This window comes from Dermochelys coriacea, chromosome 15 (assembly GCF_009764565.3).
Source record: "Dermochelys coriacea isolate rDerCor1 chromosome 15, rDerCor1.pri.v4, whole genome shotgun sequence".
Taxonomy (NCBI): Eukaryota; Metazoa; Chordata; order Testudines; family Dermochelyidae; genus Dermochelys; species Dermochelys coriacea.
This window is the reverse complement of record NC_050082.1, coordinates 27,974,626-27,992,692: the sequence shown is the minus strand read 5'-3', so window position 1 is coordinate 27,992,692 and position 18,067 is coordinate 27,974,626. Positions and strand designations below refer to the sequence as shown.

General features: G+C 43.5%; 1 protein-coding gene across 25 annotated transcripts in view; it reads right to left on the bottom strand.

Moving 5' to 3' along the window:
* Positions 1–985: 985 nt before the first annotated feature.
* Positions 986–18,067, bottom strand: part of RPH3A (rabphilin 3A) — a 115,180-nt gene continuing 98,098 nt past the window's right edge. For all 25 annotated transcript variants that reach the window (XM_038373840.2, XM_043498113.1, XM_043498112.1 and 22 more), the window contains 7 exons: positions 17,640–17,749; positions 16,074–16,200; positions 14,630–14,686; positions 13,162–13,313; positions 10,979–11,060; positions 9,578–9,674; positions 986–8,042 (listed from right to left, as the gene is read on the bottom strand). In XM_038373840.2, coding sequence (XP_038229768.2) covers positions 7,912–8,042; positions 9,578–9,674; positions 10,979–11,060; positions 13,162–13,313; positions 14,630–14,686; positions 16,074–16,200; positions 17,640–17,749 — 756 coding nt within the window. In that variant the 3' untranslated portion in view covers positions 986–7,911. The remainder of the gene's footprint in view (positions 8,043–9,577; positions 9,675–10,978; positions 11,061–13,161; positions 13,314–14,629; positions 14,687–16,073; positions 16,201–17,639; positions 17,750–18,067) is intronic.

The following is an 18,067-nucleotide window of genomic DNA, read 5'->3' as shown; positions in this document are numbered from 1 at the left end:
GGGAATCGCCTCCCAGCTGCAGGATAATGCAACCTAAGTTACACGGGGCTGTGTCTGGATGGAGGACGTCAATGGGAGTTAAACACATGCTTCAATGTTTGACTGGGGCCTAAAGGACTGGAACGCTTTAGCTAGGAGAGTGCCCAGCAGCAGATGTGCCATATGACGTTGCAGGTGACAAATCACTCATGCTACAATCAGATTCATAAATATCTTTCCCATATGTGGGGGTTGAGAAGAAATTTCCCCCCAGGTCAGATGGCAGAGACCTTGGGGAGTTTCATCTTCCTCTGCAGTGTGTGGGTTTGCCAGGATTATCTGGGTGTCTCTCACTTAAATCAATTCCCTGCCACAGTGGGGGCCTCAGGCAATTCTGCACCTTGGTTCCTGATAATAGTCTAATCTCCTGTGGGCTGTAATTCTTTGGTCTAATTCCAGTTATTGGGTTTGGTGTGCAGGTGCTGGGTGGTGTTGATGGTCTGTGTCATACAGGAGGTCAAACTGCATGACGTGGGGTCTCTTCTGGCCTTAAACTCTATGATCCATTGTGGTTGCTGGAATACTAGTGAATAATAATCCCTACCAGCAATTGAAGTGAGGTGACCTTACCATTCAATCCATATTCACCATTCATTATTCAATCCATATTGGGTTTTTCATTATCTGACTCAAGGCCGATTCCACAGTGTTCTTAGGATTTGAAGCCGTATCATTCACGAAAGTCAGCCCACACTAACACAATATGGTATACATCCATTCCTGAGACACATGTGATGTTCCTCAACTCACAGTGAAGCGGAACAGGACATTTTACCATTAGACACATTAAGCCAGATCATCCACAGTGGGTGTAAATCTATTGTGATTAGCGAGGCCATGCTGACGTATGCCAGCTCAGGTGTCGGCCCATTTGGTTGTCCTACTGAAGTTAATCTCCTTCAGTGAGGTTGTTGAAGTAAAATTAAAACCGAGAAGCTTGTCTAGGTTTTTTCCAATAATCTTACTTTATTAGATATCACATGAAGAGAGAAGATGTTTGTACGTGCATGCAGCGGAAGACTGGAGAGTATTTCTAGTTTCTGTGTTACATTTCTCTTTCATTATTGGTAAACGTACATTTTGCTGTAAAATCACTGCATGCTAGTTAGAACACAAACATCAGTAGACAAGGCTCCTGCACCATTCCCAAGCCATGTGTGCATGCTTTATTTACAAAGGCAAAAACTAGGTCAGGTCACAAATCGCCAACACAAAAATCAGAAACGGGTGAGAAATGGAGACATTGAATGTGACTTACACAATACTCAGAAAGTGGTATCAGCAATGGAAAATTTTTTGAACAAGTATATGACTTGAATATAACTTCTTCAAAAGTAAAGCAGACCAAGTCGGGAATGTTAAGAGAGGTGATGGTAAGAAGTTGCCAGGTAAAGTCAATCTTTGTTTAATTGTTCTGTGTGTCTATATGTATACACACAAAGAAGGCTTTACTGCCATTTATCTTTTAAAGGAATTGCTTAGATGATTTTTTGTGGGGAGGGGTCCCCCAGGAATTAAAATCTCCATTCAAACTTTGCTCCTTGACACATCAGGATTATCTAAATTATGATGTCAATTCTATAATAGAACATTACAGCATAGGACACTGCTAGACCTATGAATACTGTGAGCCCAATTTCCCCACTCAGCATCAAAGGAAGTCAGTTCCACACTCGAGTGCTTGAATTGACAGAGTCTAATGCAGATTATTTCGATGCCTATGACAAGTTAAGTACTCATATTAATGCCCCACAATAAGCATCCAAGTTTGAAAATTAAGCCTTGTTTGCAAACCACTTTTTACAAACTTAACATAAAAAGGCAAATTTATATAAAACCTCTGGAAAATAGGGAGGGAATGATAGATTTGGCAAAAAAGGCATTTAGATTGAAGAAAAGACTGAGGGCACTTTAGACATGTATGCTCAAATTTACCACTCAGAAAGGTACTGAAAATGTGGGAGGGAAGGCAGAAATAGACCAGAAAAGCAAAACAGGTAGAATTGACAATTTTAGTTTGGATTCTCAAACTAGAACGGCTACTATGGACATAATTTATTTGGACTTTGTACATAGTTGAGACGTGCAACACAAGGAGGAAGGAAGGAGGGACATTTTCAAAGCACTCAACCCCCATTAAAATTCAGTGAGCACCTAACTGCCCTTGTGAATATCCCTCTAAGTTCTTTGAGTGAAGAAATAAATGGATATAAAATATAGAAGACACTCAGGCGTCGAAAAAATATGGGATGGAAGGAAGGAGCAGTCTTCACTGGCCAGGGGAAGTTAAAAGGATCAGTATGAGGGTTTGCATCAGTTTTGTTCACTTTACGTCTCAATGGCCTAAGAGAACAGCCTTGCAGAGGATAATGAGATGGTAACATTTGCCAGTGATACAAAAGTTAGCAAGGCAGAGCCAAAAGCAGCAGCTGTCGGTCTAAAGGACAAAGGCAATAACATCTCACTTGACTTCAGTAATCTAGGGGCAGAGAGGGGTTAGCGCTTTATGGAATTCTGTGCAGAGAAATGCAAGGTAATGAGGCTAGGAACCAAGGACATGAAACAGAAATATGTCCTTAATTAAAAAAAAATTAGAGAGTCTGAAAAGCATAGAGCTACAGATAGCAGGAGATAAAGAGAACATCTTCAGGTTACTTAGCAGCAACATTGCAGAGAGGCACAGAGGTACTGAACTCGAATTGCAAAGAAATTAAGCTAGATGTGCATAATGGGTTAGCGAGACCACAAGTGAGTACAGTGAACTGCTCCAATCACCCTAATATAAAAAAGACTATTCTAGCAACAGAGACAATGCAGCCAGAGCTGGCCATAAAGAAATAGGGACTGGAGAATCTGTGGCCATGACCCTGTGTGATGCAGTTGCCATTGGCTTCAAGGATCAGCTATTCTGAATGGCCAGATAAGCTGACCTTGCATATGGAAACAGGTGCTTAAGCCTCAGGGAGATATAAATTTCATCAGTGGGACACACAACATCAGAGCTGGTTTTAAACAAACAAATTTAGGGAGGGCACTAGGGTCTCGTTCAGGAAAGTTCCTAAGCATGTGCCTAACTTTAAACACATGCTTAAAGTTGAACACATTGGATTTAAGAAAGTGATTCAGTGCTTTCCTGACACAGGGCCTAGAAAAAACTGGGCAGAATTTCTTTACCCAAATATAGAGAAAAATAAATACATCTTGACGGGAACTAGGTGAACATTTGCAAAGAAATGTTTCAGGGCTGTGGCAGGAACTCTGATCTCAAGAGCTCCTCTGCAAAACGTGCTTTTAAGAGAGCTGGAGTTAACTATTTTAGAGGATTTCTGAGATCTCGCACATTTCTAAATCAGTTTTAGCGTCCCAGAGCAATTACTCATGTCCCAGGCCTGGGTCTCCGTTACCTTGTACTGTGTCTTGTCATTCGCACTAGTGCACAATGCCTAGGCAGCAGGTACATAAACACTAGTGTTTTATGCTCTCTTAGCACTGGTGTAAATGAGGACAGCAAAGAACAGGCCCTCTGCTTTTAACTGATCCCAATGGCTGAGAGAGGCTCTTGGACTTGAGGGTTTCTATTCTGCATCACAGCGGCGGCAGCTTGGAATTGCCGGGTATTCCAGCTACTTGCAACGAACGGCCGTCCACAACCCAGACTTCACTGGGGACCAGGAACTGCCTTACTGGATTCCTCTGTCCTTAAAGCAGCTTTGACTTCTGAACCACGCTCATGTGTTCTAAAAGGAGTTGAGAAAGCAACAATAAAGATGCACACCGAAGAGAGAGAGTCTAACCCATGGAAAGGAAGAGGATGGGGAGATTACTGTACTGCATTCAAAACACTGAACCCTCCAGCCCCCATCCCCAGGCCAAATTGCTCTGAAATAAATTAGGAAGGGTGTCTCAGTGTGGGGCATTGGATCTAAGATGCCAAAAATAAATGTACCAATACAGAAACAAATTCCCTTGTCTCCATCCCTTCAAACTAGAGCGGACAGGCCCTGAATAATCATCATTGCTTGGTCAAGCAGAAAAGGCTGATAGAAATGTGATCATATTCCCCAGACATTTGGATTGTACAATCAGAAGTGCATCTGCAAAAAGTGTCCAATCTGGGAAAAGATTGAGTATTTCCCTATGCCGCCTTGCAAATCTTTTCTATGCTGCCGTCTTGTCTTTTACTGGCCACCCTGGCATCAAGCATGAGCTTTAATGACTGTAGTGCAATTTCCTGTGGAAGTCTGTCTACTCCCAAAGGAGGCTTCAAACTTGCCCTGTTCTAGCCTGAGACATTTTGGTCACAGTAAACCAGTCCAGCTACTTAACCGTAAACCCTAGAGTAAGGTCAGGTTCTTCCATTACCAAGTTCAGGAGGGCTTCCCCCCCTCAAGGGGCTGATGCAGGTATCTCCAAGAAGCTGGGTCCCTTGTCCAGAAGGAACCTTTGCAGATGGTTTGAATGGTCTCTGGCTCAAGGCACAAATTTCCAGGCAACAGAGCTGCGACTTCAACAAGAAGACCTGAAAACCAAGCTCTCCAGAATGAAGAAAGAGCCCTTAAGGACTGTCTAGAAGATGCTCTGGAACAAGATGCTATCCCTTGCGTTTTGCTATATCTTGCAGAGCCTGGTCAAGGTGATTACCCACAGCAAAAAAAAAAAAAAAAAAAAAAAAAGAGAAACTTGCCTGAAACAGCCTGGCTATACATTCTCCCAGGAAGCCACACCACTGGAAGGCTGCTCTGTCATTGCATTATGACCCGTAGTTTGTTTTTATACTGGAACTCCTGTACTACAGCCAGGAACTGACAGGCTGCTGTCTCTCCCCTGAGCCCAGCACAGACAGAGAATGTGGCATCCAGGAACTTCCACAGGGTAGTTACCAAATACACAGGGACAGCCGTTCCAATACCCACTGAGGTCACTGGGAGACTTTCCATTGACATCAAAGGACACTGATAAGCCCCAAGGTCTGGGCATGGGCACGGCTTCCCCTGGACATGAGTGGCAGCTCTTGTGAAGGAGATTTGATTGAGAAGAGGAGAGGATTCATTTGCATTGGGCATGGCGTCGTCTCCTTTGGTGCGGTGCCAGAGAGAAATCTGAGGAAAGGAAGTTAGCGGGGCTCCTATACATTTCAGTGGACTCTCCCTAACAAAAGTGTCCAGGTGGATTTAGCTCGGAGGAGCTGAGCCCGACCTGTATGCCCTGTTCAGTACACCAGTTACCTCAGGGGGCAGATGGCACTACTGTCTCGAAAAGGAAAGAAGGGCTGAATAGACGTGCAGGTTCCTTAGCCGAAAATCCAGCTCCGAGTCCCCCGGCCTTGGGAAAGGTCAGGCTGTGACCTTTACACTGTGGGCCCAACTCCAATGCTCTGGATTGACCTGAATGAAAAATAAAATGCCCACCGCACGGACCCACCTGCTATGCAAGGCAGAGAAAAGACTGTCCCTCTGAAATCACAGCTGGGGAAAGAGGGGCAGTCAGAGCGGGAAGGGGAACCCAAGAAGGCAACATAAACATTAGCACTGCCACCTGCCCGTCAAAAGAAGGGAGGGGACATGCACCAGGTCTGGATGTGATCCCTTATCAAATCGATGGTGCAACAGCCCATTGCTGTGAGCTGCAGTGATTTGGCCCAAAGCGACAGCATCCTGCAGTGTTGTGTGGACGGGTGGTCTGAGGGAGCAGAAAGCCTTTGTTGGTTTTCATCACAACAGTGCAAACAATATTGAGCTTTATTCCCCTTGGAGAGAGATAGAGCAACTTATCTCAATTCTATCCTATTGACATTTAAATGATTGCAGGAGCCAACACTCCCTGTAACGCTATATACCTATGTTCTATGAGTGTAAACAAATCACACTGCACAAGAGGATAAGAAACAATCCACAAACTAGAACAGCAGCTCAGAAGACATGCGCAGGGCTCACAATCTGGTGATGTGGCAAGAGTGGGGTTATTCAGTTGAGCAATGCACTTCCTTCACTTGCAGGGACTGCCCCCACGGTCTCAAGGCTCTAAAAGAAACAGCAGGTAAAGAAAGCTAAGGACTCCAGGCAGGAGAATTACTAACCTATAGTTTCTTCTGTATAAAAGCACATCACAGGAATACAGTACGGTGACAGCGCATTGAAACCTTCATGCAGGATAGAGGGTTGGATTTTCCCCTCTGTCTGTGAAGTTAAAGCTTTATAAAGATGATCATAGCAAATGACTAGTACTATTAAATTCCACTGAAAAAAGCCAAGAGTAAGAAAATAACTCATCAAAATAAAAAACGTATGGACTCTGAGGGACAACTCCATTCACAACACACCACACAACACCACACCAGAGCAGAGACAGTAGCAGCCTGCAAAAGAGTCATGGGGTGACAGCCTGAACCTAGGTCTTTAGGTTTTGGTTCGCGTGCTAAGTTTGTCGCTGAGTGACCATATAGCCCAGGAGTACTTACTGTACTAATCTTGACATTGCTATGCTTGAAGGTTGTAAAAAACAGCAGCTGGATCAGACTGGTATCAAAAAGATCAAAATCAGTTCAAAAGCTTGTCGGCCCTCCTTTTGTTGATATGAAATAAAACACCCACAAACAATAAATTAAGCAGATGTTTAAGCATCAATAAATTAAGCAGATTGAAGCAAATGTTTCTTTTGTGCAATAATAAAAGGAAACCCACCAGAAAATTGAAGTTGGAAGACCACTAACTGTCCCAGATAATTTCGTTAAGTATTGTATTTTAAAAGGAAAACAAATACTTAAACACATCAACTCCTTAGAAAATGTTTTCCCATCTGCAGGTGGGTAAAATGAACATTTATTAAATTATTATGAAACAGAAATATTGTCTCAAGAGAGCTTAACAAATTCAGCCCCCAAAATACATCTATTTGCTAGGTTATGTAGCCATCCTCACTGGAATGGGAGGTGGTCGCAAGTCTAAGACAAGGAAGGATTCCTATAGTAAGAGCATGTGCGGGTTCCTAGTTCCAAAATTAATTGCGTCAGAAACAAACCAAAACTCAAATCTGGTGTTTCCAAAATGACCATGCAGAAGGTGGCTCTCTATTTCCAGTTATTTATTTAAATGCCATAATACTCAGTGTCCTTGCTGTGAAAACTCAAAAGTATTTACCACCCCGTTTGCTAGCTCTATACACTGCAAAAATGTTCCCTTTGGAAAAGAAGCCAAATACCTAGTACTCTCCAGATTATATCTGTGGAAATGCAGAACAAACAGTCTTTTGCTTATTGCAACTGAGGTATTGATATCAAATGAACTAAGCTGTCCGATGCTGTGATACCAACTTTCAAACTGCTCCCGCACCACATGCTGAAAGCAATAATAATATGGTAGGCTCAATGACTGTGCATCCCAACAGACAGAACTGATGTTAAAAGTATTTTAGCTGGCGAAGAGAAAATGAGAGGAGTGGAAAGAGACATGCAGAGATAAAAATAAACACACTTGGGTTAATGAGGACAGAACAATGAGCACCCAAGTGAAACACCTCCTCAAGAACAAATATCTTCAACAAACAGAATAGGAAGCAATATTATGATGCAGGTTAGACTGGTGAGAAATGAAGACAAATGAAAATCCGCAGTGTGTGGCTATTGCTTGACAAAATCATACATCAGAATGATGCACTAGTCAGAAATGGATTTGAACACACAAAATCCAGGTTGCTCTTTGGGATGAGAACGGCGAACAGAGAATGCTGGCATCAAGGAGACAGGGCAGCGTAATGTGCCTGGGATCCAAAGAGGTGTAGGCAAGGCGTATAGCATTGGCTTCGGAAGACAGACATCAGGAATCCACTGTGACTTGGCAGAGGACGTGTACTTCAGAGAGACTGGTGCTGGGGACCTTAATCGCTTGCAACATGGCTCTCGTTTTGTAAAGTGTGCCAGCGTTCAATTTTCTTATCCTTATTCTTCAGACACTCGTACCAGTGTTTCAAACGCTCCCCCTTGGCGGTGATGCCCAGCTGACATCCGCCTGGAGGAAAGAAGCAGGCAGGATAGTCAAAGAAAACACCAGGGTTCCAATTACCCGTTTCCGTAGTGCCACTTTTTTCTGCATTTCTTTTTTCCTCCCCAGTTTAAAATTTCATGTGCATTTAATGCTGGCAAAAGGTCCCAGACTGACAAGCTCTGGAGACTGGGGTCTTCTAGTCAGCACAAAATAGAGGCAGCATCACGGATGATCAAAACTCCTCTAAAATGGAGCCCAAGTGAGAGACCCTCACCCCACCCCTCCACACAGGACAGCCTAGACAGCAGGGCAGGGTTAGACGCTAGGGGTTCTGAAGAGCCTAACTCTAAATATTTAGTTTTTCAAACCATGTTCTCATCCTACAACCCCTCCTCCTGTTATTGTTGGCTTAACCCAATGGAAGTAGGGTGGAGGTTCAGATGCACATTAGAGTTCTCTGCCGCTGTAGCAGTAGCTGGAGAAGCTCCTCCTGTGGAGTGATCCTGCTGGGATACAGAAGCGGCATAGACGCATTCAGCTACTTTGATATTTGTGTACAGGGTGCAGGCAGAAGAGGGGCAGGGTGCCATGCCACTATTGATACCACCGTTCCCTTCCTTCACGTGACTAAACTCTGGCTCCTCCCTGCTCAATGCACATGGCTGAGCGCCGAGCTGTCTAGGCCCCCACCTACGGGAAGGCCACAATTTGGCCTGAAGTTTACCTGCTCCAGGTTACTCTGACCTAGAGCTGGGCCACCAAGTTAGAGTTCGAAAAAAGTGCCGACCAAAAAAAGGGGTCAAATGGGCAAATTTTATAAAATCAGCCCAGAGCAGAATCCGCTTGTGAGCCCAGGTCCTCTATACAAGGGTGCAACATGAGGAGTCGCAATTGAATCTCCGGACCTGCTGTCCATGAGGTCCTACTTCAATGCTTAAAAGGGAACTTCTTTGTATTTCAGAGCACTGAAGAGGACCTAAAGTCAAGTGAGTCATTTAAAATCACCAAACACAGAGAGAGCACTTTGTGGCACAGAGTCTGCAGCCACGCTCCGATAAGCCGGACCCATTCTTAGCACCCTCTCCGCCGAAGTGCCTGCCATTTTTAATCACACCCAGCACCTTGGCCACTTCTGGATTCCCAAGCAGAGCCGGTCAACTGTCAGCAATCCTTTGCCTCGGCCCCTCTGACCTGGCGCTGTGTGTGACCTCATTTCAGAGTAGCAGCCGTGTTAGTCTGTATTCGCAAAAAGAAAAGGAGTACTTGTGGCACCTTAGAGACTAACAAATTTATTAGAGCATAAGCTTTCATGAGCTACAGCTCACTTCATCGGATGCATTTGGTGGAAAAAAAAAAAAACAAAAAAAAAACCCCCTTTTTTTTTTCCACCAAATGCATCCGATGAAGTGAGCTGTAGCTCACGAAAGCTTATGCTCTAATAAATTTGTTAGTCTCTAAGGTGCCACAAGTACTCCTTTTCTTTGTGTGACCTCAGAGTCACTGTAGGGAAACACCCTGTTCCCATCCATCAGCATAGAGTAGACAGACCTGTAACTCACCGATATAATCGTTAGATTTGCCAATATCATAATCCCAGACCGATATGTCCAGTGATTTCTTAGCCAGATCACTGTGTTTTATGTCATAGAAAAACTCCTGGAAAGCACACAAAGTATTAAAGTTACACCAAAAACCCAGCTGTAAGAGAAGAATCTAAGGAAGCATTACATTCTAAAGCTTACTGTGCACACTTTATTTAAAAGACTGCACAGAGATTTAATAAAATGCTAGCAAATAATCATACTCTGCATGATTTAGTTAGATCACTCGCTCTCTCGGAGGGGGAGAGGACACTGAATTATTGAGATTAATCTAGCATGTATATTTCTCCCTGATCAAGGTGATAAGGCCAAAATATCAAACACTTCAATTAGGCTGCCCAGATTCGTGACTCACAGAATCATAGGACTAGAATGGACCTCAAGAGGTCATCTAGTCCAGTCCCCTGCACTCAAGGCAGGACTAAGTATTATCTAGACCACCCCAGACAGGTGTATGGGTAACCTGCTCTTAAAATCTCCAATGCTAGAGATTCCACAACCTTCCTAGGCAATTTATTCCAGTGCTTAACCACCCTGACAGTTAGGAAGTTTTTCCTAATGCCCAACCTAAACTGCCCTTGCTGCAATTTAGCCCATTGCTTCTTGTCCTATCCTCAGAGGTTAGAGAAAACAATTTTTCTCCCTTCTCCTTGTAACAATCTTTTATGTACTTGAAAACTGTTATGTCCCCTCTCCGTCTTCTCTTCTCCAGACTAAACAAACCCAATTTTTTCAAATCTTCCCTCATAGGTCATGTTTTCTAGACCTTTAACCATTTTTTTTTTTGCTCTTCTCTGGACTTTTTCCAATTTGTCCACATCCTTCCTGAAATGTGGAGCCCAGAACTGGACACAATACTCCAGTTGAGGCCTAATCAGCGCACAGTAGAGCGGAAAAATTACTTCTCGTGTCTTGCCTACAACACTCCTGTTAACACATCCCAGAATGACGTTCGCTTTTTTTGCAACAGCGTTACACTGTTGACTCATATTTAGCTTGTGGTCCCCTATGACCCCCCAATCCTTTTCCACAGTACTCCTTCCTAGGCAGTCATTTCCCATTTTGTATGTGTGCAACTGATTGTTCCTTCCTAAGTGGAGTACTTTGCATTTGTCCTTATTGAATTTCATGCTATTTACTTCAGACCATTTCTCCAGGTTGTCCAGATCATTTTGAATTATAATCCTATCCTCCATAGGTGGTGATTAACTTTGTACTCATTTATTTCAGAAATAGCCCTGAACAGTTTGAAGACAGAAAGGAGCCTGAAAGAGCAATTGTTGCTTGGCAATGCCTTGTGTTTCACACGCACGAAGAATTAAAAGTTTGGACCATTTAAAAAAGGGGATCCATCCTTACCTCGTTAAACTCAGGATTCAATGTCTTCCTTTTAATCTGAGTTTTATGCTTGGCCTTTTTCCCCATGTCAGGTTTCAGCCAACTAGGAGAAATATAAAGCAGCTTAGAATTGAAGTGAAGTAAATGAACAGAGCCAGCTTGCACATTAAAGAAAAAGGAGTTTCTGGACTGGAAAAACAATAGCCAAGGTAGCTAAAACTTATAAAAATCACAAAATGAGTAAAAAACCTGTTTCAGATCATTCAGTCTAAGACTAGGACGATTCACTTTGCACCAGTTACTGAATTCAGCATAAATCTCTCTATAGATGCACTGGTGGTACTTAGATTAGAAAGACAACCTTTAAAAAGAATCATGCTAAATCCAAATAGCTAGCACTCCTCTCACTTGGATCTGCTGTAGTACAAGCTTGTAGAAGAGATCACACGGAGGCAGTTTATTGGTAACCTGCTCCACAATTTTCTCACAAGGCACTTGGATGGAAAATTGCAATGATGAAAGAAATGGCTGGAGGAGTGTTGAAATGCCCAAGGGACTAAATTGGAAATACACATACAAGTCGAAAAGAGCTTGACTGATGCTAGTGAGGGCTACAAGCATGGAGAGGCTGAGATAATCATGACACTGACAAGTAGTAGACAAGTTGGTTATTATACGATGCCAAACCACGCTTTTAACCTCCATGGGGAGCTATTCTATTGTGCCTCTGCTCCTGAGAATTTCAAGAGTGCACAAATTCAAACCAGTCTAGAGAGACTTGGGAAAAAAACCAACTACTGCTGATAATCAATTAGCATTTAATGAAGCACAGATTAGCATACTGAATTAATTTTACTTATAAGTATGGAACAATTAGCTCAGTCTAACAGTCCAATCCAAACACAATGCTAAATTGTACAGTTTGTATTAATTAAATCTTTGTTTAAGTTACCTTTGAAAGTAAAAATCTCAGTGTTCTATTTGGAGAGCATGAGAGAGAATAAAGCATGACATTGGAGGAAAAACATTCAACTCTGTTTAACAGCAAACAAGATGCATCCGATGAAGTGAGCTGTAGCTCACAAAAGCTTATGCTCAAATAAATTTGTTAGTCTCTAAGGTGCCACAAGTACTCCTTTTCTTTTTTGCAAACAAGACTTGTGGATCGCTATGGGCAGGGGTTATCAGTGTTTTTTATTTCATTTTTTAGAAGGAAAGTGTTCTTGTTGTAAGGTGAGAAAGGAAATGGAAAATGACCAGGGGAAAAAAATATATATGTGGTTTAGGTGTAGAGGGAAGTTCTAGCCTGAAAGGATAACTGTGGAATATCTATTCCAGATTAAGAGCTTCAAATTAAAATTTTCCCAGTTTACAAATTAATTACATGTCATTTGACTTTGCAGTGAGCTGAGAATGTGAATAGCACACTGTGTTCTTCCTGCCTCTTGCAGTGTCCCATGTAACTGTCAGCTGTACAGAGATTGAATTATTGTTAAAAAAATGCATATTTCCAGATGCAGTGAGGCATCACCAGCATGAAGTGCAGTAAAGGCCAGCATGGCTTTGCTTGTGGCAAGGGCATGGGAAGATCAGAATCTGGGCAGCAGGGATGAACAGCGAATCTCGTATGTACCGCCATGCCCCACAGTCAATGGCGAGATTGTTTTGTGTATTATACCACACGATTATCAAGACTTCAATCCCAATGGGTCTGCTATTGAGCGTCTGATTCTCCACTCTGCTACAGCCATTTTACACTGCTGTGTCTTGAGGAGTGAAGAATCAGAACCTGAGTTTGGAATTACTTTGGAATGCGCCTGGAAGAGGCGCATCAGAAGCCCACTTAGTGTGTGTGTATTTGCGCCACGTGAATGGCAGCATGCCCCATTGAAATCCCAAAGAGCCTGCAGTTACAGGTCAGCTGACAATGTCATTGGTTTTGCGTGAAGTTGTCTAGAATCCATTTTACCCTTCCCGTGTTGTATGGGCTTTGCAGCGATAATGCCAGTTAAAATGCATTTCGGTCAGTGAAATTCACGGAACGGGTACATTACAGAATTAGAAGCCACCGTGTTTAACAGAGCGTTATTCCTCTGACAATAACCAGGCTTTAAGGTAACCCTCCTTGCACACGCTCCATCATGGACTTTGCTCCCCGCATGATGACACAACAAACACATCAGAACTTTTGGGCTCTAACTTACAGTTTAACGAAAGGATCCGAGTATCCATTGGCATCCATTGCAGCTAAATGGACACAACGGACAATGCCAACAATCAGGCCTCCCTGCTGGGTGCTGTACATGAGGGACACAAGGATCTTTCCTCGTTCTTCCACATCACCACCACGGTCTACCTACAAGAGGAAGCCAGAGGAATGAGTGGGGACTGGGATAAGAGAGACCAGAAACACACCCACACGGGAATATTGGAGATAGGGACTCACCATAATTCATTGTGTGGGAAAGAGGAAATGACTAAGGGAAAAGCTTGAAAAGGGACCACGAGAGATTACAGAGGAAGGCGAGGAAATGTTTAAACACAGGAACCTACTTTCTGAAGGTGACCAATACAATGTGCCAAAGCCACGTCCAGTTATTATGAGTCTATTTTTATATTCAATAAGGATTGAAAAGGTTTGTATGTGTCAGTTAGGTTAAACTCGGCAGACCCTGTTCAATGGCTTGCAAGAAAGTTTTAGCTAGTTTCGCTTTGTCTGGGCGGGTCACATGTGGCAACTTTTAGTTTCAGGTTCAGGTTGGAACGAACCTACAATCTGAAAGGGCATTTGCAAGTAGATGCTCTGAAGGCAGAACAGGGAGAGAGTTCGCACTTGTAACATTTCCACCTCCCACCTGGCACTTCGGCTGCTCCTTCTACAACCATTAACTAACCCTCCCCTCTTGTCACACGGCAAACAGGAAAAACATGACGGTTCATGGGGGAAATGCCTGAGTCCTCCAGGCCTGCAAAGCAGTCAAAGAAACTCACCTTCAATATTCGCATCAGCACCACGACTATACGTTTGAGCCTGCACTAGAGAGAGATGCACATCCCACCCAACCGGTAGCATCATGGGTTCCCCCGTGACAGACCTGGGCTCAGGAATGACCTTGGGATCCCACACCCCAGCTGGCTCTATACTGGGGGCATCAGGAGAGCAATTCTATTACTCACTGAAGAGGCCGATAACGGGAAGTGGTGCACTCTTCGGGTACGTCTACACAGCAATCAGAGACAGGATTCCAGTACGTGTAGCTATACCCAAGATAGCATCACTCTAGTTAGCTCGAGTACCAATAGCAGTAAAGCTGCGGCAGGGCAGTATGTACAAGTCCACCCAGGACACTGGCTATGTACTCCAGCGGTAATCCATGCTGCCGGTGCTTGACTGCTACCAGCGCTCGAGCTAACTAGCTTACAGAGAGCGGATATGTCAGCACATGCTGCAAACACATCTCCGACTGCAGCGCTGTGACACCTAGAGCATGACTCTCACTATGGCCCTGCACTGTAAGAAATGGCTGACAGGCTCTGGAAGTGGGATTATAAAACAAAAAATCCATCATTCACTATTGGCACCAAAAGGATAGAAAATGGTGCCTCTCACCCTTAGCTAAGGATGCCCTTTGAAAGCAGAGCCAGAGGAGCATGGGCAGCACAGGATCTTACCTCCTCTTCGTACAGTGCCATCCCGCGAGAGGAACCGGTCGTTCCAGCCCGCTTCATCTTGGAATAGGAACAAAGAGAGATTCCCTTTAATAACTCCACAGGCAGAGAGAGGTCTCTCCCTACAGAAACAATATTCATGCACACACCCAACAAGTCAAACTAAGCCATGGTGCCACAGGGAACGGGAGACTGTGAATTTGTCCCACACACCTACAGGCTCTTCAGCAAATGATGTGGCTTCTATCCACCCATCGAACTTCAAGAGTTTCTTTATTCCTATTTTCCGACGGCCAGAGCCATAGATCTGAATCTATTCCACGCACACAGGAGTGCAATCTTTTCCCTACCCATGTAATCAATCTTCTCACCTAAGTTCCCTTCTGAAAAATTGTGGTAGGATACTGGATTGCAGGGTGCTGTTTTGTCAGGAGAGCTACAGGCCACTGAACTATTTAAAGCAGCTTGTGGGCATCCACATGAGTTATTTCTAGGGAAGAAAGCCACGCATATTCCACTTCACCTCCAAAGCTGTACACAGGAGCATGCAATATGCTACTCGGTCATGGGTCAGTCCTTTACCTAGGGTTCCTCCTCTAGTTTTAAACAGTTGGACAGGACATGCTGGAACTCCACATAGGCTGCTCAGACAGGTTCCTGCTAGAACTATTAGTGATCTTACCTCAGCAATTTGCCTAGTTTTCATTGTTTAAAGCCTGTGGGCAAAAATCTGCTCTCAATCCTAAAGTAGAAAAGGAGTACTTGTGGCACCTTAGAGACTAACAAATTTATTAGAGCATAAGCTTTCGTGAGCTACAGCTCACTTCATCGGATGCATCCGATGAAGTGAGCTGTAGCTCACGAAAGCTTATGCTCTAATAAATTTGTTAGTCTCTAAGGTGCCACAAGTACTCCTTTTCTTTTTGAGAATACAGACTAACACGGCTGCTACTCTAAATCCTAAAGTAGTGATCTCAGCTCTGTTACACTGCTCTTCCTACATTTACAGAACTCCCTCTGGGAGACCAGGGTACAAGAGTCAGCATGCGGATCCAAGAGCAGAGTTTTGCCCTTTGCCCACATCACAGGATGTTCTTGTGGGGCAGGGGGGTTAATATCTTATAAATTAGACTTGTGCTAGTCCAGGAAACAGAATGCCCCATGCACTGAAGAACTGCCCTATCACACCAGCAGGCCAGGCAGTGCTTGGACCAGATTCTGATCTCCATGATGGCCTACAATGGAATTACTTCATATTTATACTGCCGCAACTGAGACCACAAACTGGCCCTCAGGTTCTGAACACCTTCCCAGACACCTTCATATTCACAGGTCACATAGCCACTCAGGAGTCTCAAATTCACTGTCACTCCAAAGCCCATTGAATGCTACTTTTATATTGAGCACCAAAAGTAATGACAACATAGCAGAACTTCACGAGACTTACCGGTATTACTCTCTCCAAGCAGATGTTGAAGTTCTTTTTCTGATTGGATTTGAGTTTCTTCAAAGAAACTCGAGTTTCACCGATAAATTCATTGTGGCCAAATTTGTCTTCATCACACACCGAGATCCTGAATTAAATAAGAAAAAGGACCTAATATTGAATGGGCTGGAGGATTTCCCAGCTCAGACTCTGTGCTATGCGACCCAAAAAAATTGTTTGCGGGAGGAATGTAAACAGCAAAGCCTAAAAATCTCACATCTAAGATCCCTGCCAAATCTAGCAGCCTCAGTTTAACTTCTGATCAGAGCTGGTTGGAAAACAGAATTGCCATTCCTCAAGAAATTCTGACATTTTTTAATTTGTTCCAGTTCAGAACAAAAAGCCAAAATTCTGAAATTTCCTGTGGAATGGAAATTCTGAAAAATGTCAATTCAGAATCATTGTAACATTTTGCTAGAATAATGTGAAAACATCTAGTTTCAATAAGGTAAAAACGTTTCATTTTAATAAATGTCAAAATAGAATATAAAATATGTAATATTAAATAGACATTATTTAAAATATAATAGTACACAAGTTTAAAGGAAATAAAAAACGATAATGTCAAAATGTTTCACTTTGACTTCCTCTAAACAATTTGTTAAGACTTTCTTACATCAAAAATGTCATCTAATATCGACATCCCCAGGAAATGTTGCAGTTTTGATTGAGCTGCATTTTCTGATGGAAAACTGATCCTTCGAATGTTTTTCATTCACCTCTACTTCTGCCCAATTTCTTACAGGGTTGCAAAGGTCGCTAACTTTAAGTGCTGCAGCAGGGAATGACACTCACCCCTGTGCAGAAGGTGCACCCAGTTCCCCATCACAGTGCACTTTCATAGAATCATAGACGATTAGGGTTGGAAGAGACCTCAGGAGGTCATCTAGTCCAGCCCCCTGCTCAAAGCAGGACCAACCCCAACTAAGTCATCCCAGCCAGGGCCTTAAAAACCTCTAAGAATGGAGATTCCATTACCTCCTTAGGTAACCCATTCCAGTGCTTCACCACCCTCCTAGTGAAAAAGTTTTTCCTAATATCCAACCTAGACCTCTCCCCACTGAAACTTGAGAGCATTGCTCCTTGTTCTGTCATCTGCCACCGAAAACAGCCTAGCTCCAGCCTCTTTGGAACCCCCCCTTCAGGTAGTTGAAGGCTGCTATCAAATCCCCCCTCACTCTTCTCTTCTGCAGACTAAATAAGCCCAGTTCCCTCAGCCTCTCCTCATAAGCCATGTGCCCCAGTTCCTTAATCATTTTTGTTGCCCCCCGCTGGACTTCTCCAATTTGTCCACATCCTTTCTGTAGTAGGGGCCCCAAAACTGGATACAATACTCCAGATGTGACCTCACCAGTGCTGAACAGAAGGGAAGAATCACTTCCCTCCGTCTGCTGGCAATGCTCCTATTAATGCAGCCCAATATGCCATTAGCCTTCTTGGCAACAAGGGCACACTATTGACTCATACCCAGCTTCTCATCCACTGTAATCCCCAGTGTAAGACACTGGGATTTTGTCTTCAACTTGCCTGAGTGTTTTCCTTTGCATATCTTCATCCGTGATGCCATGATACACCAGGGTCTCATTCCACATGGGATTGCGAGTGTTGCGCAGGGTCTTGGTCCTCAATTTGTTTGACTATTGGGTTTCAAAAATCAAAACAAAAGAACTAATCTCACACACTGTCTGCCACCTAAAATGGTCCCGGGTCAAGCATTATGCAAACAGTGGGTCAATCCTGTGATCTTTCCTCACATGAGCAGTCCCACGGTTCCCCTGTATTTGATTTCACTGGGGACCACTCACCCAAGCAAAGTATTACAGGATCTAACCTAACATTTTTAATATTTTTAAGTAATGTTTGTAAACCAGGGTTGCCAAACTAGTCTCATTTAAGAGTCAAACTCCAATCCTCATAATTTGACCCAGATGCACATGGCCTCTTCTTCTAAAGGA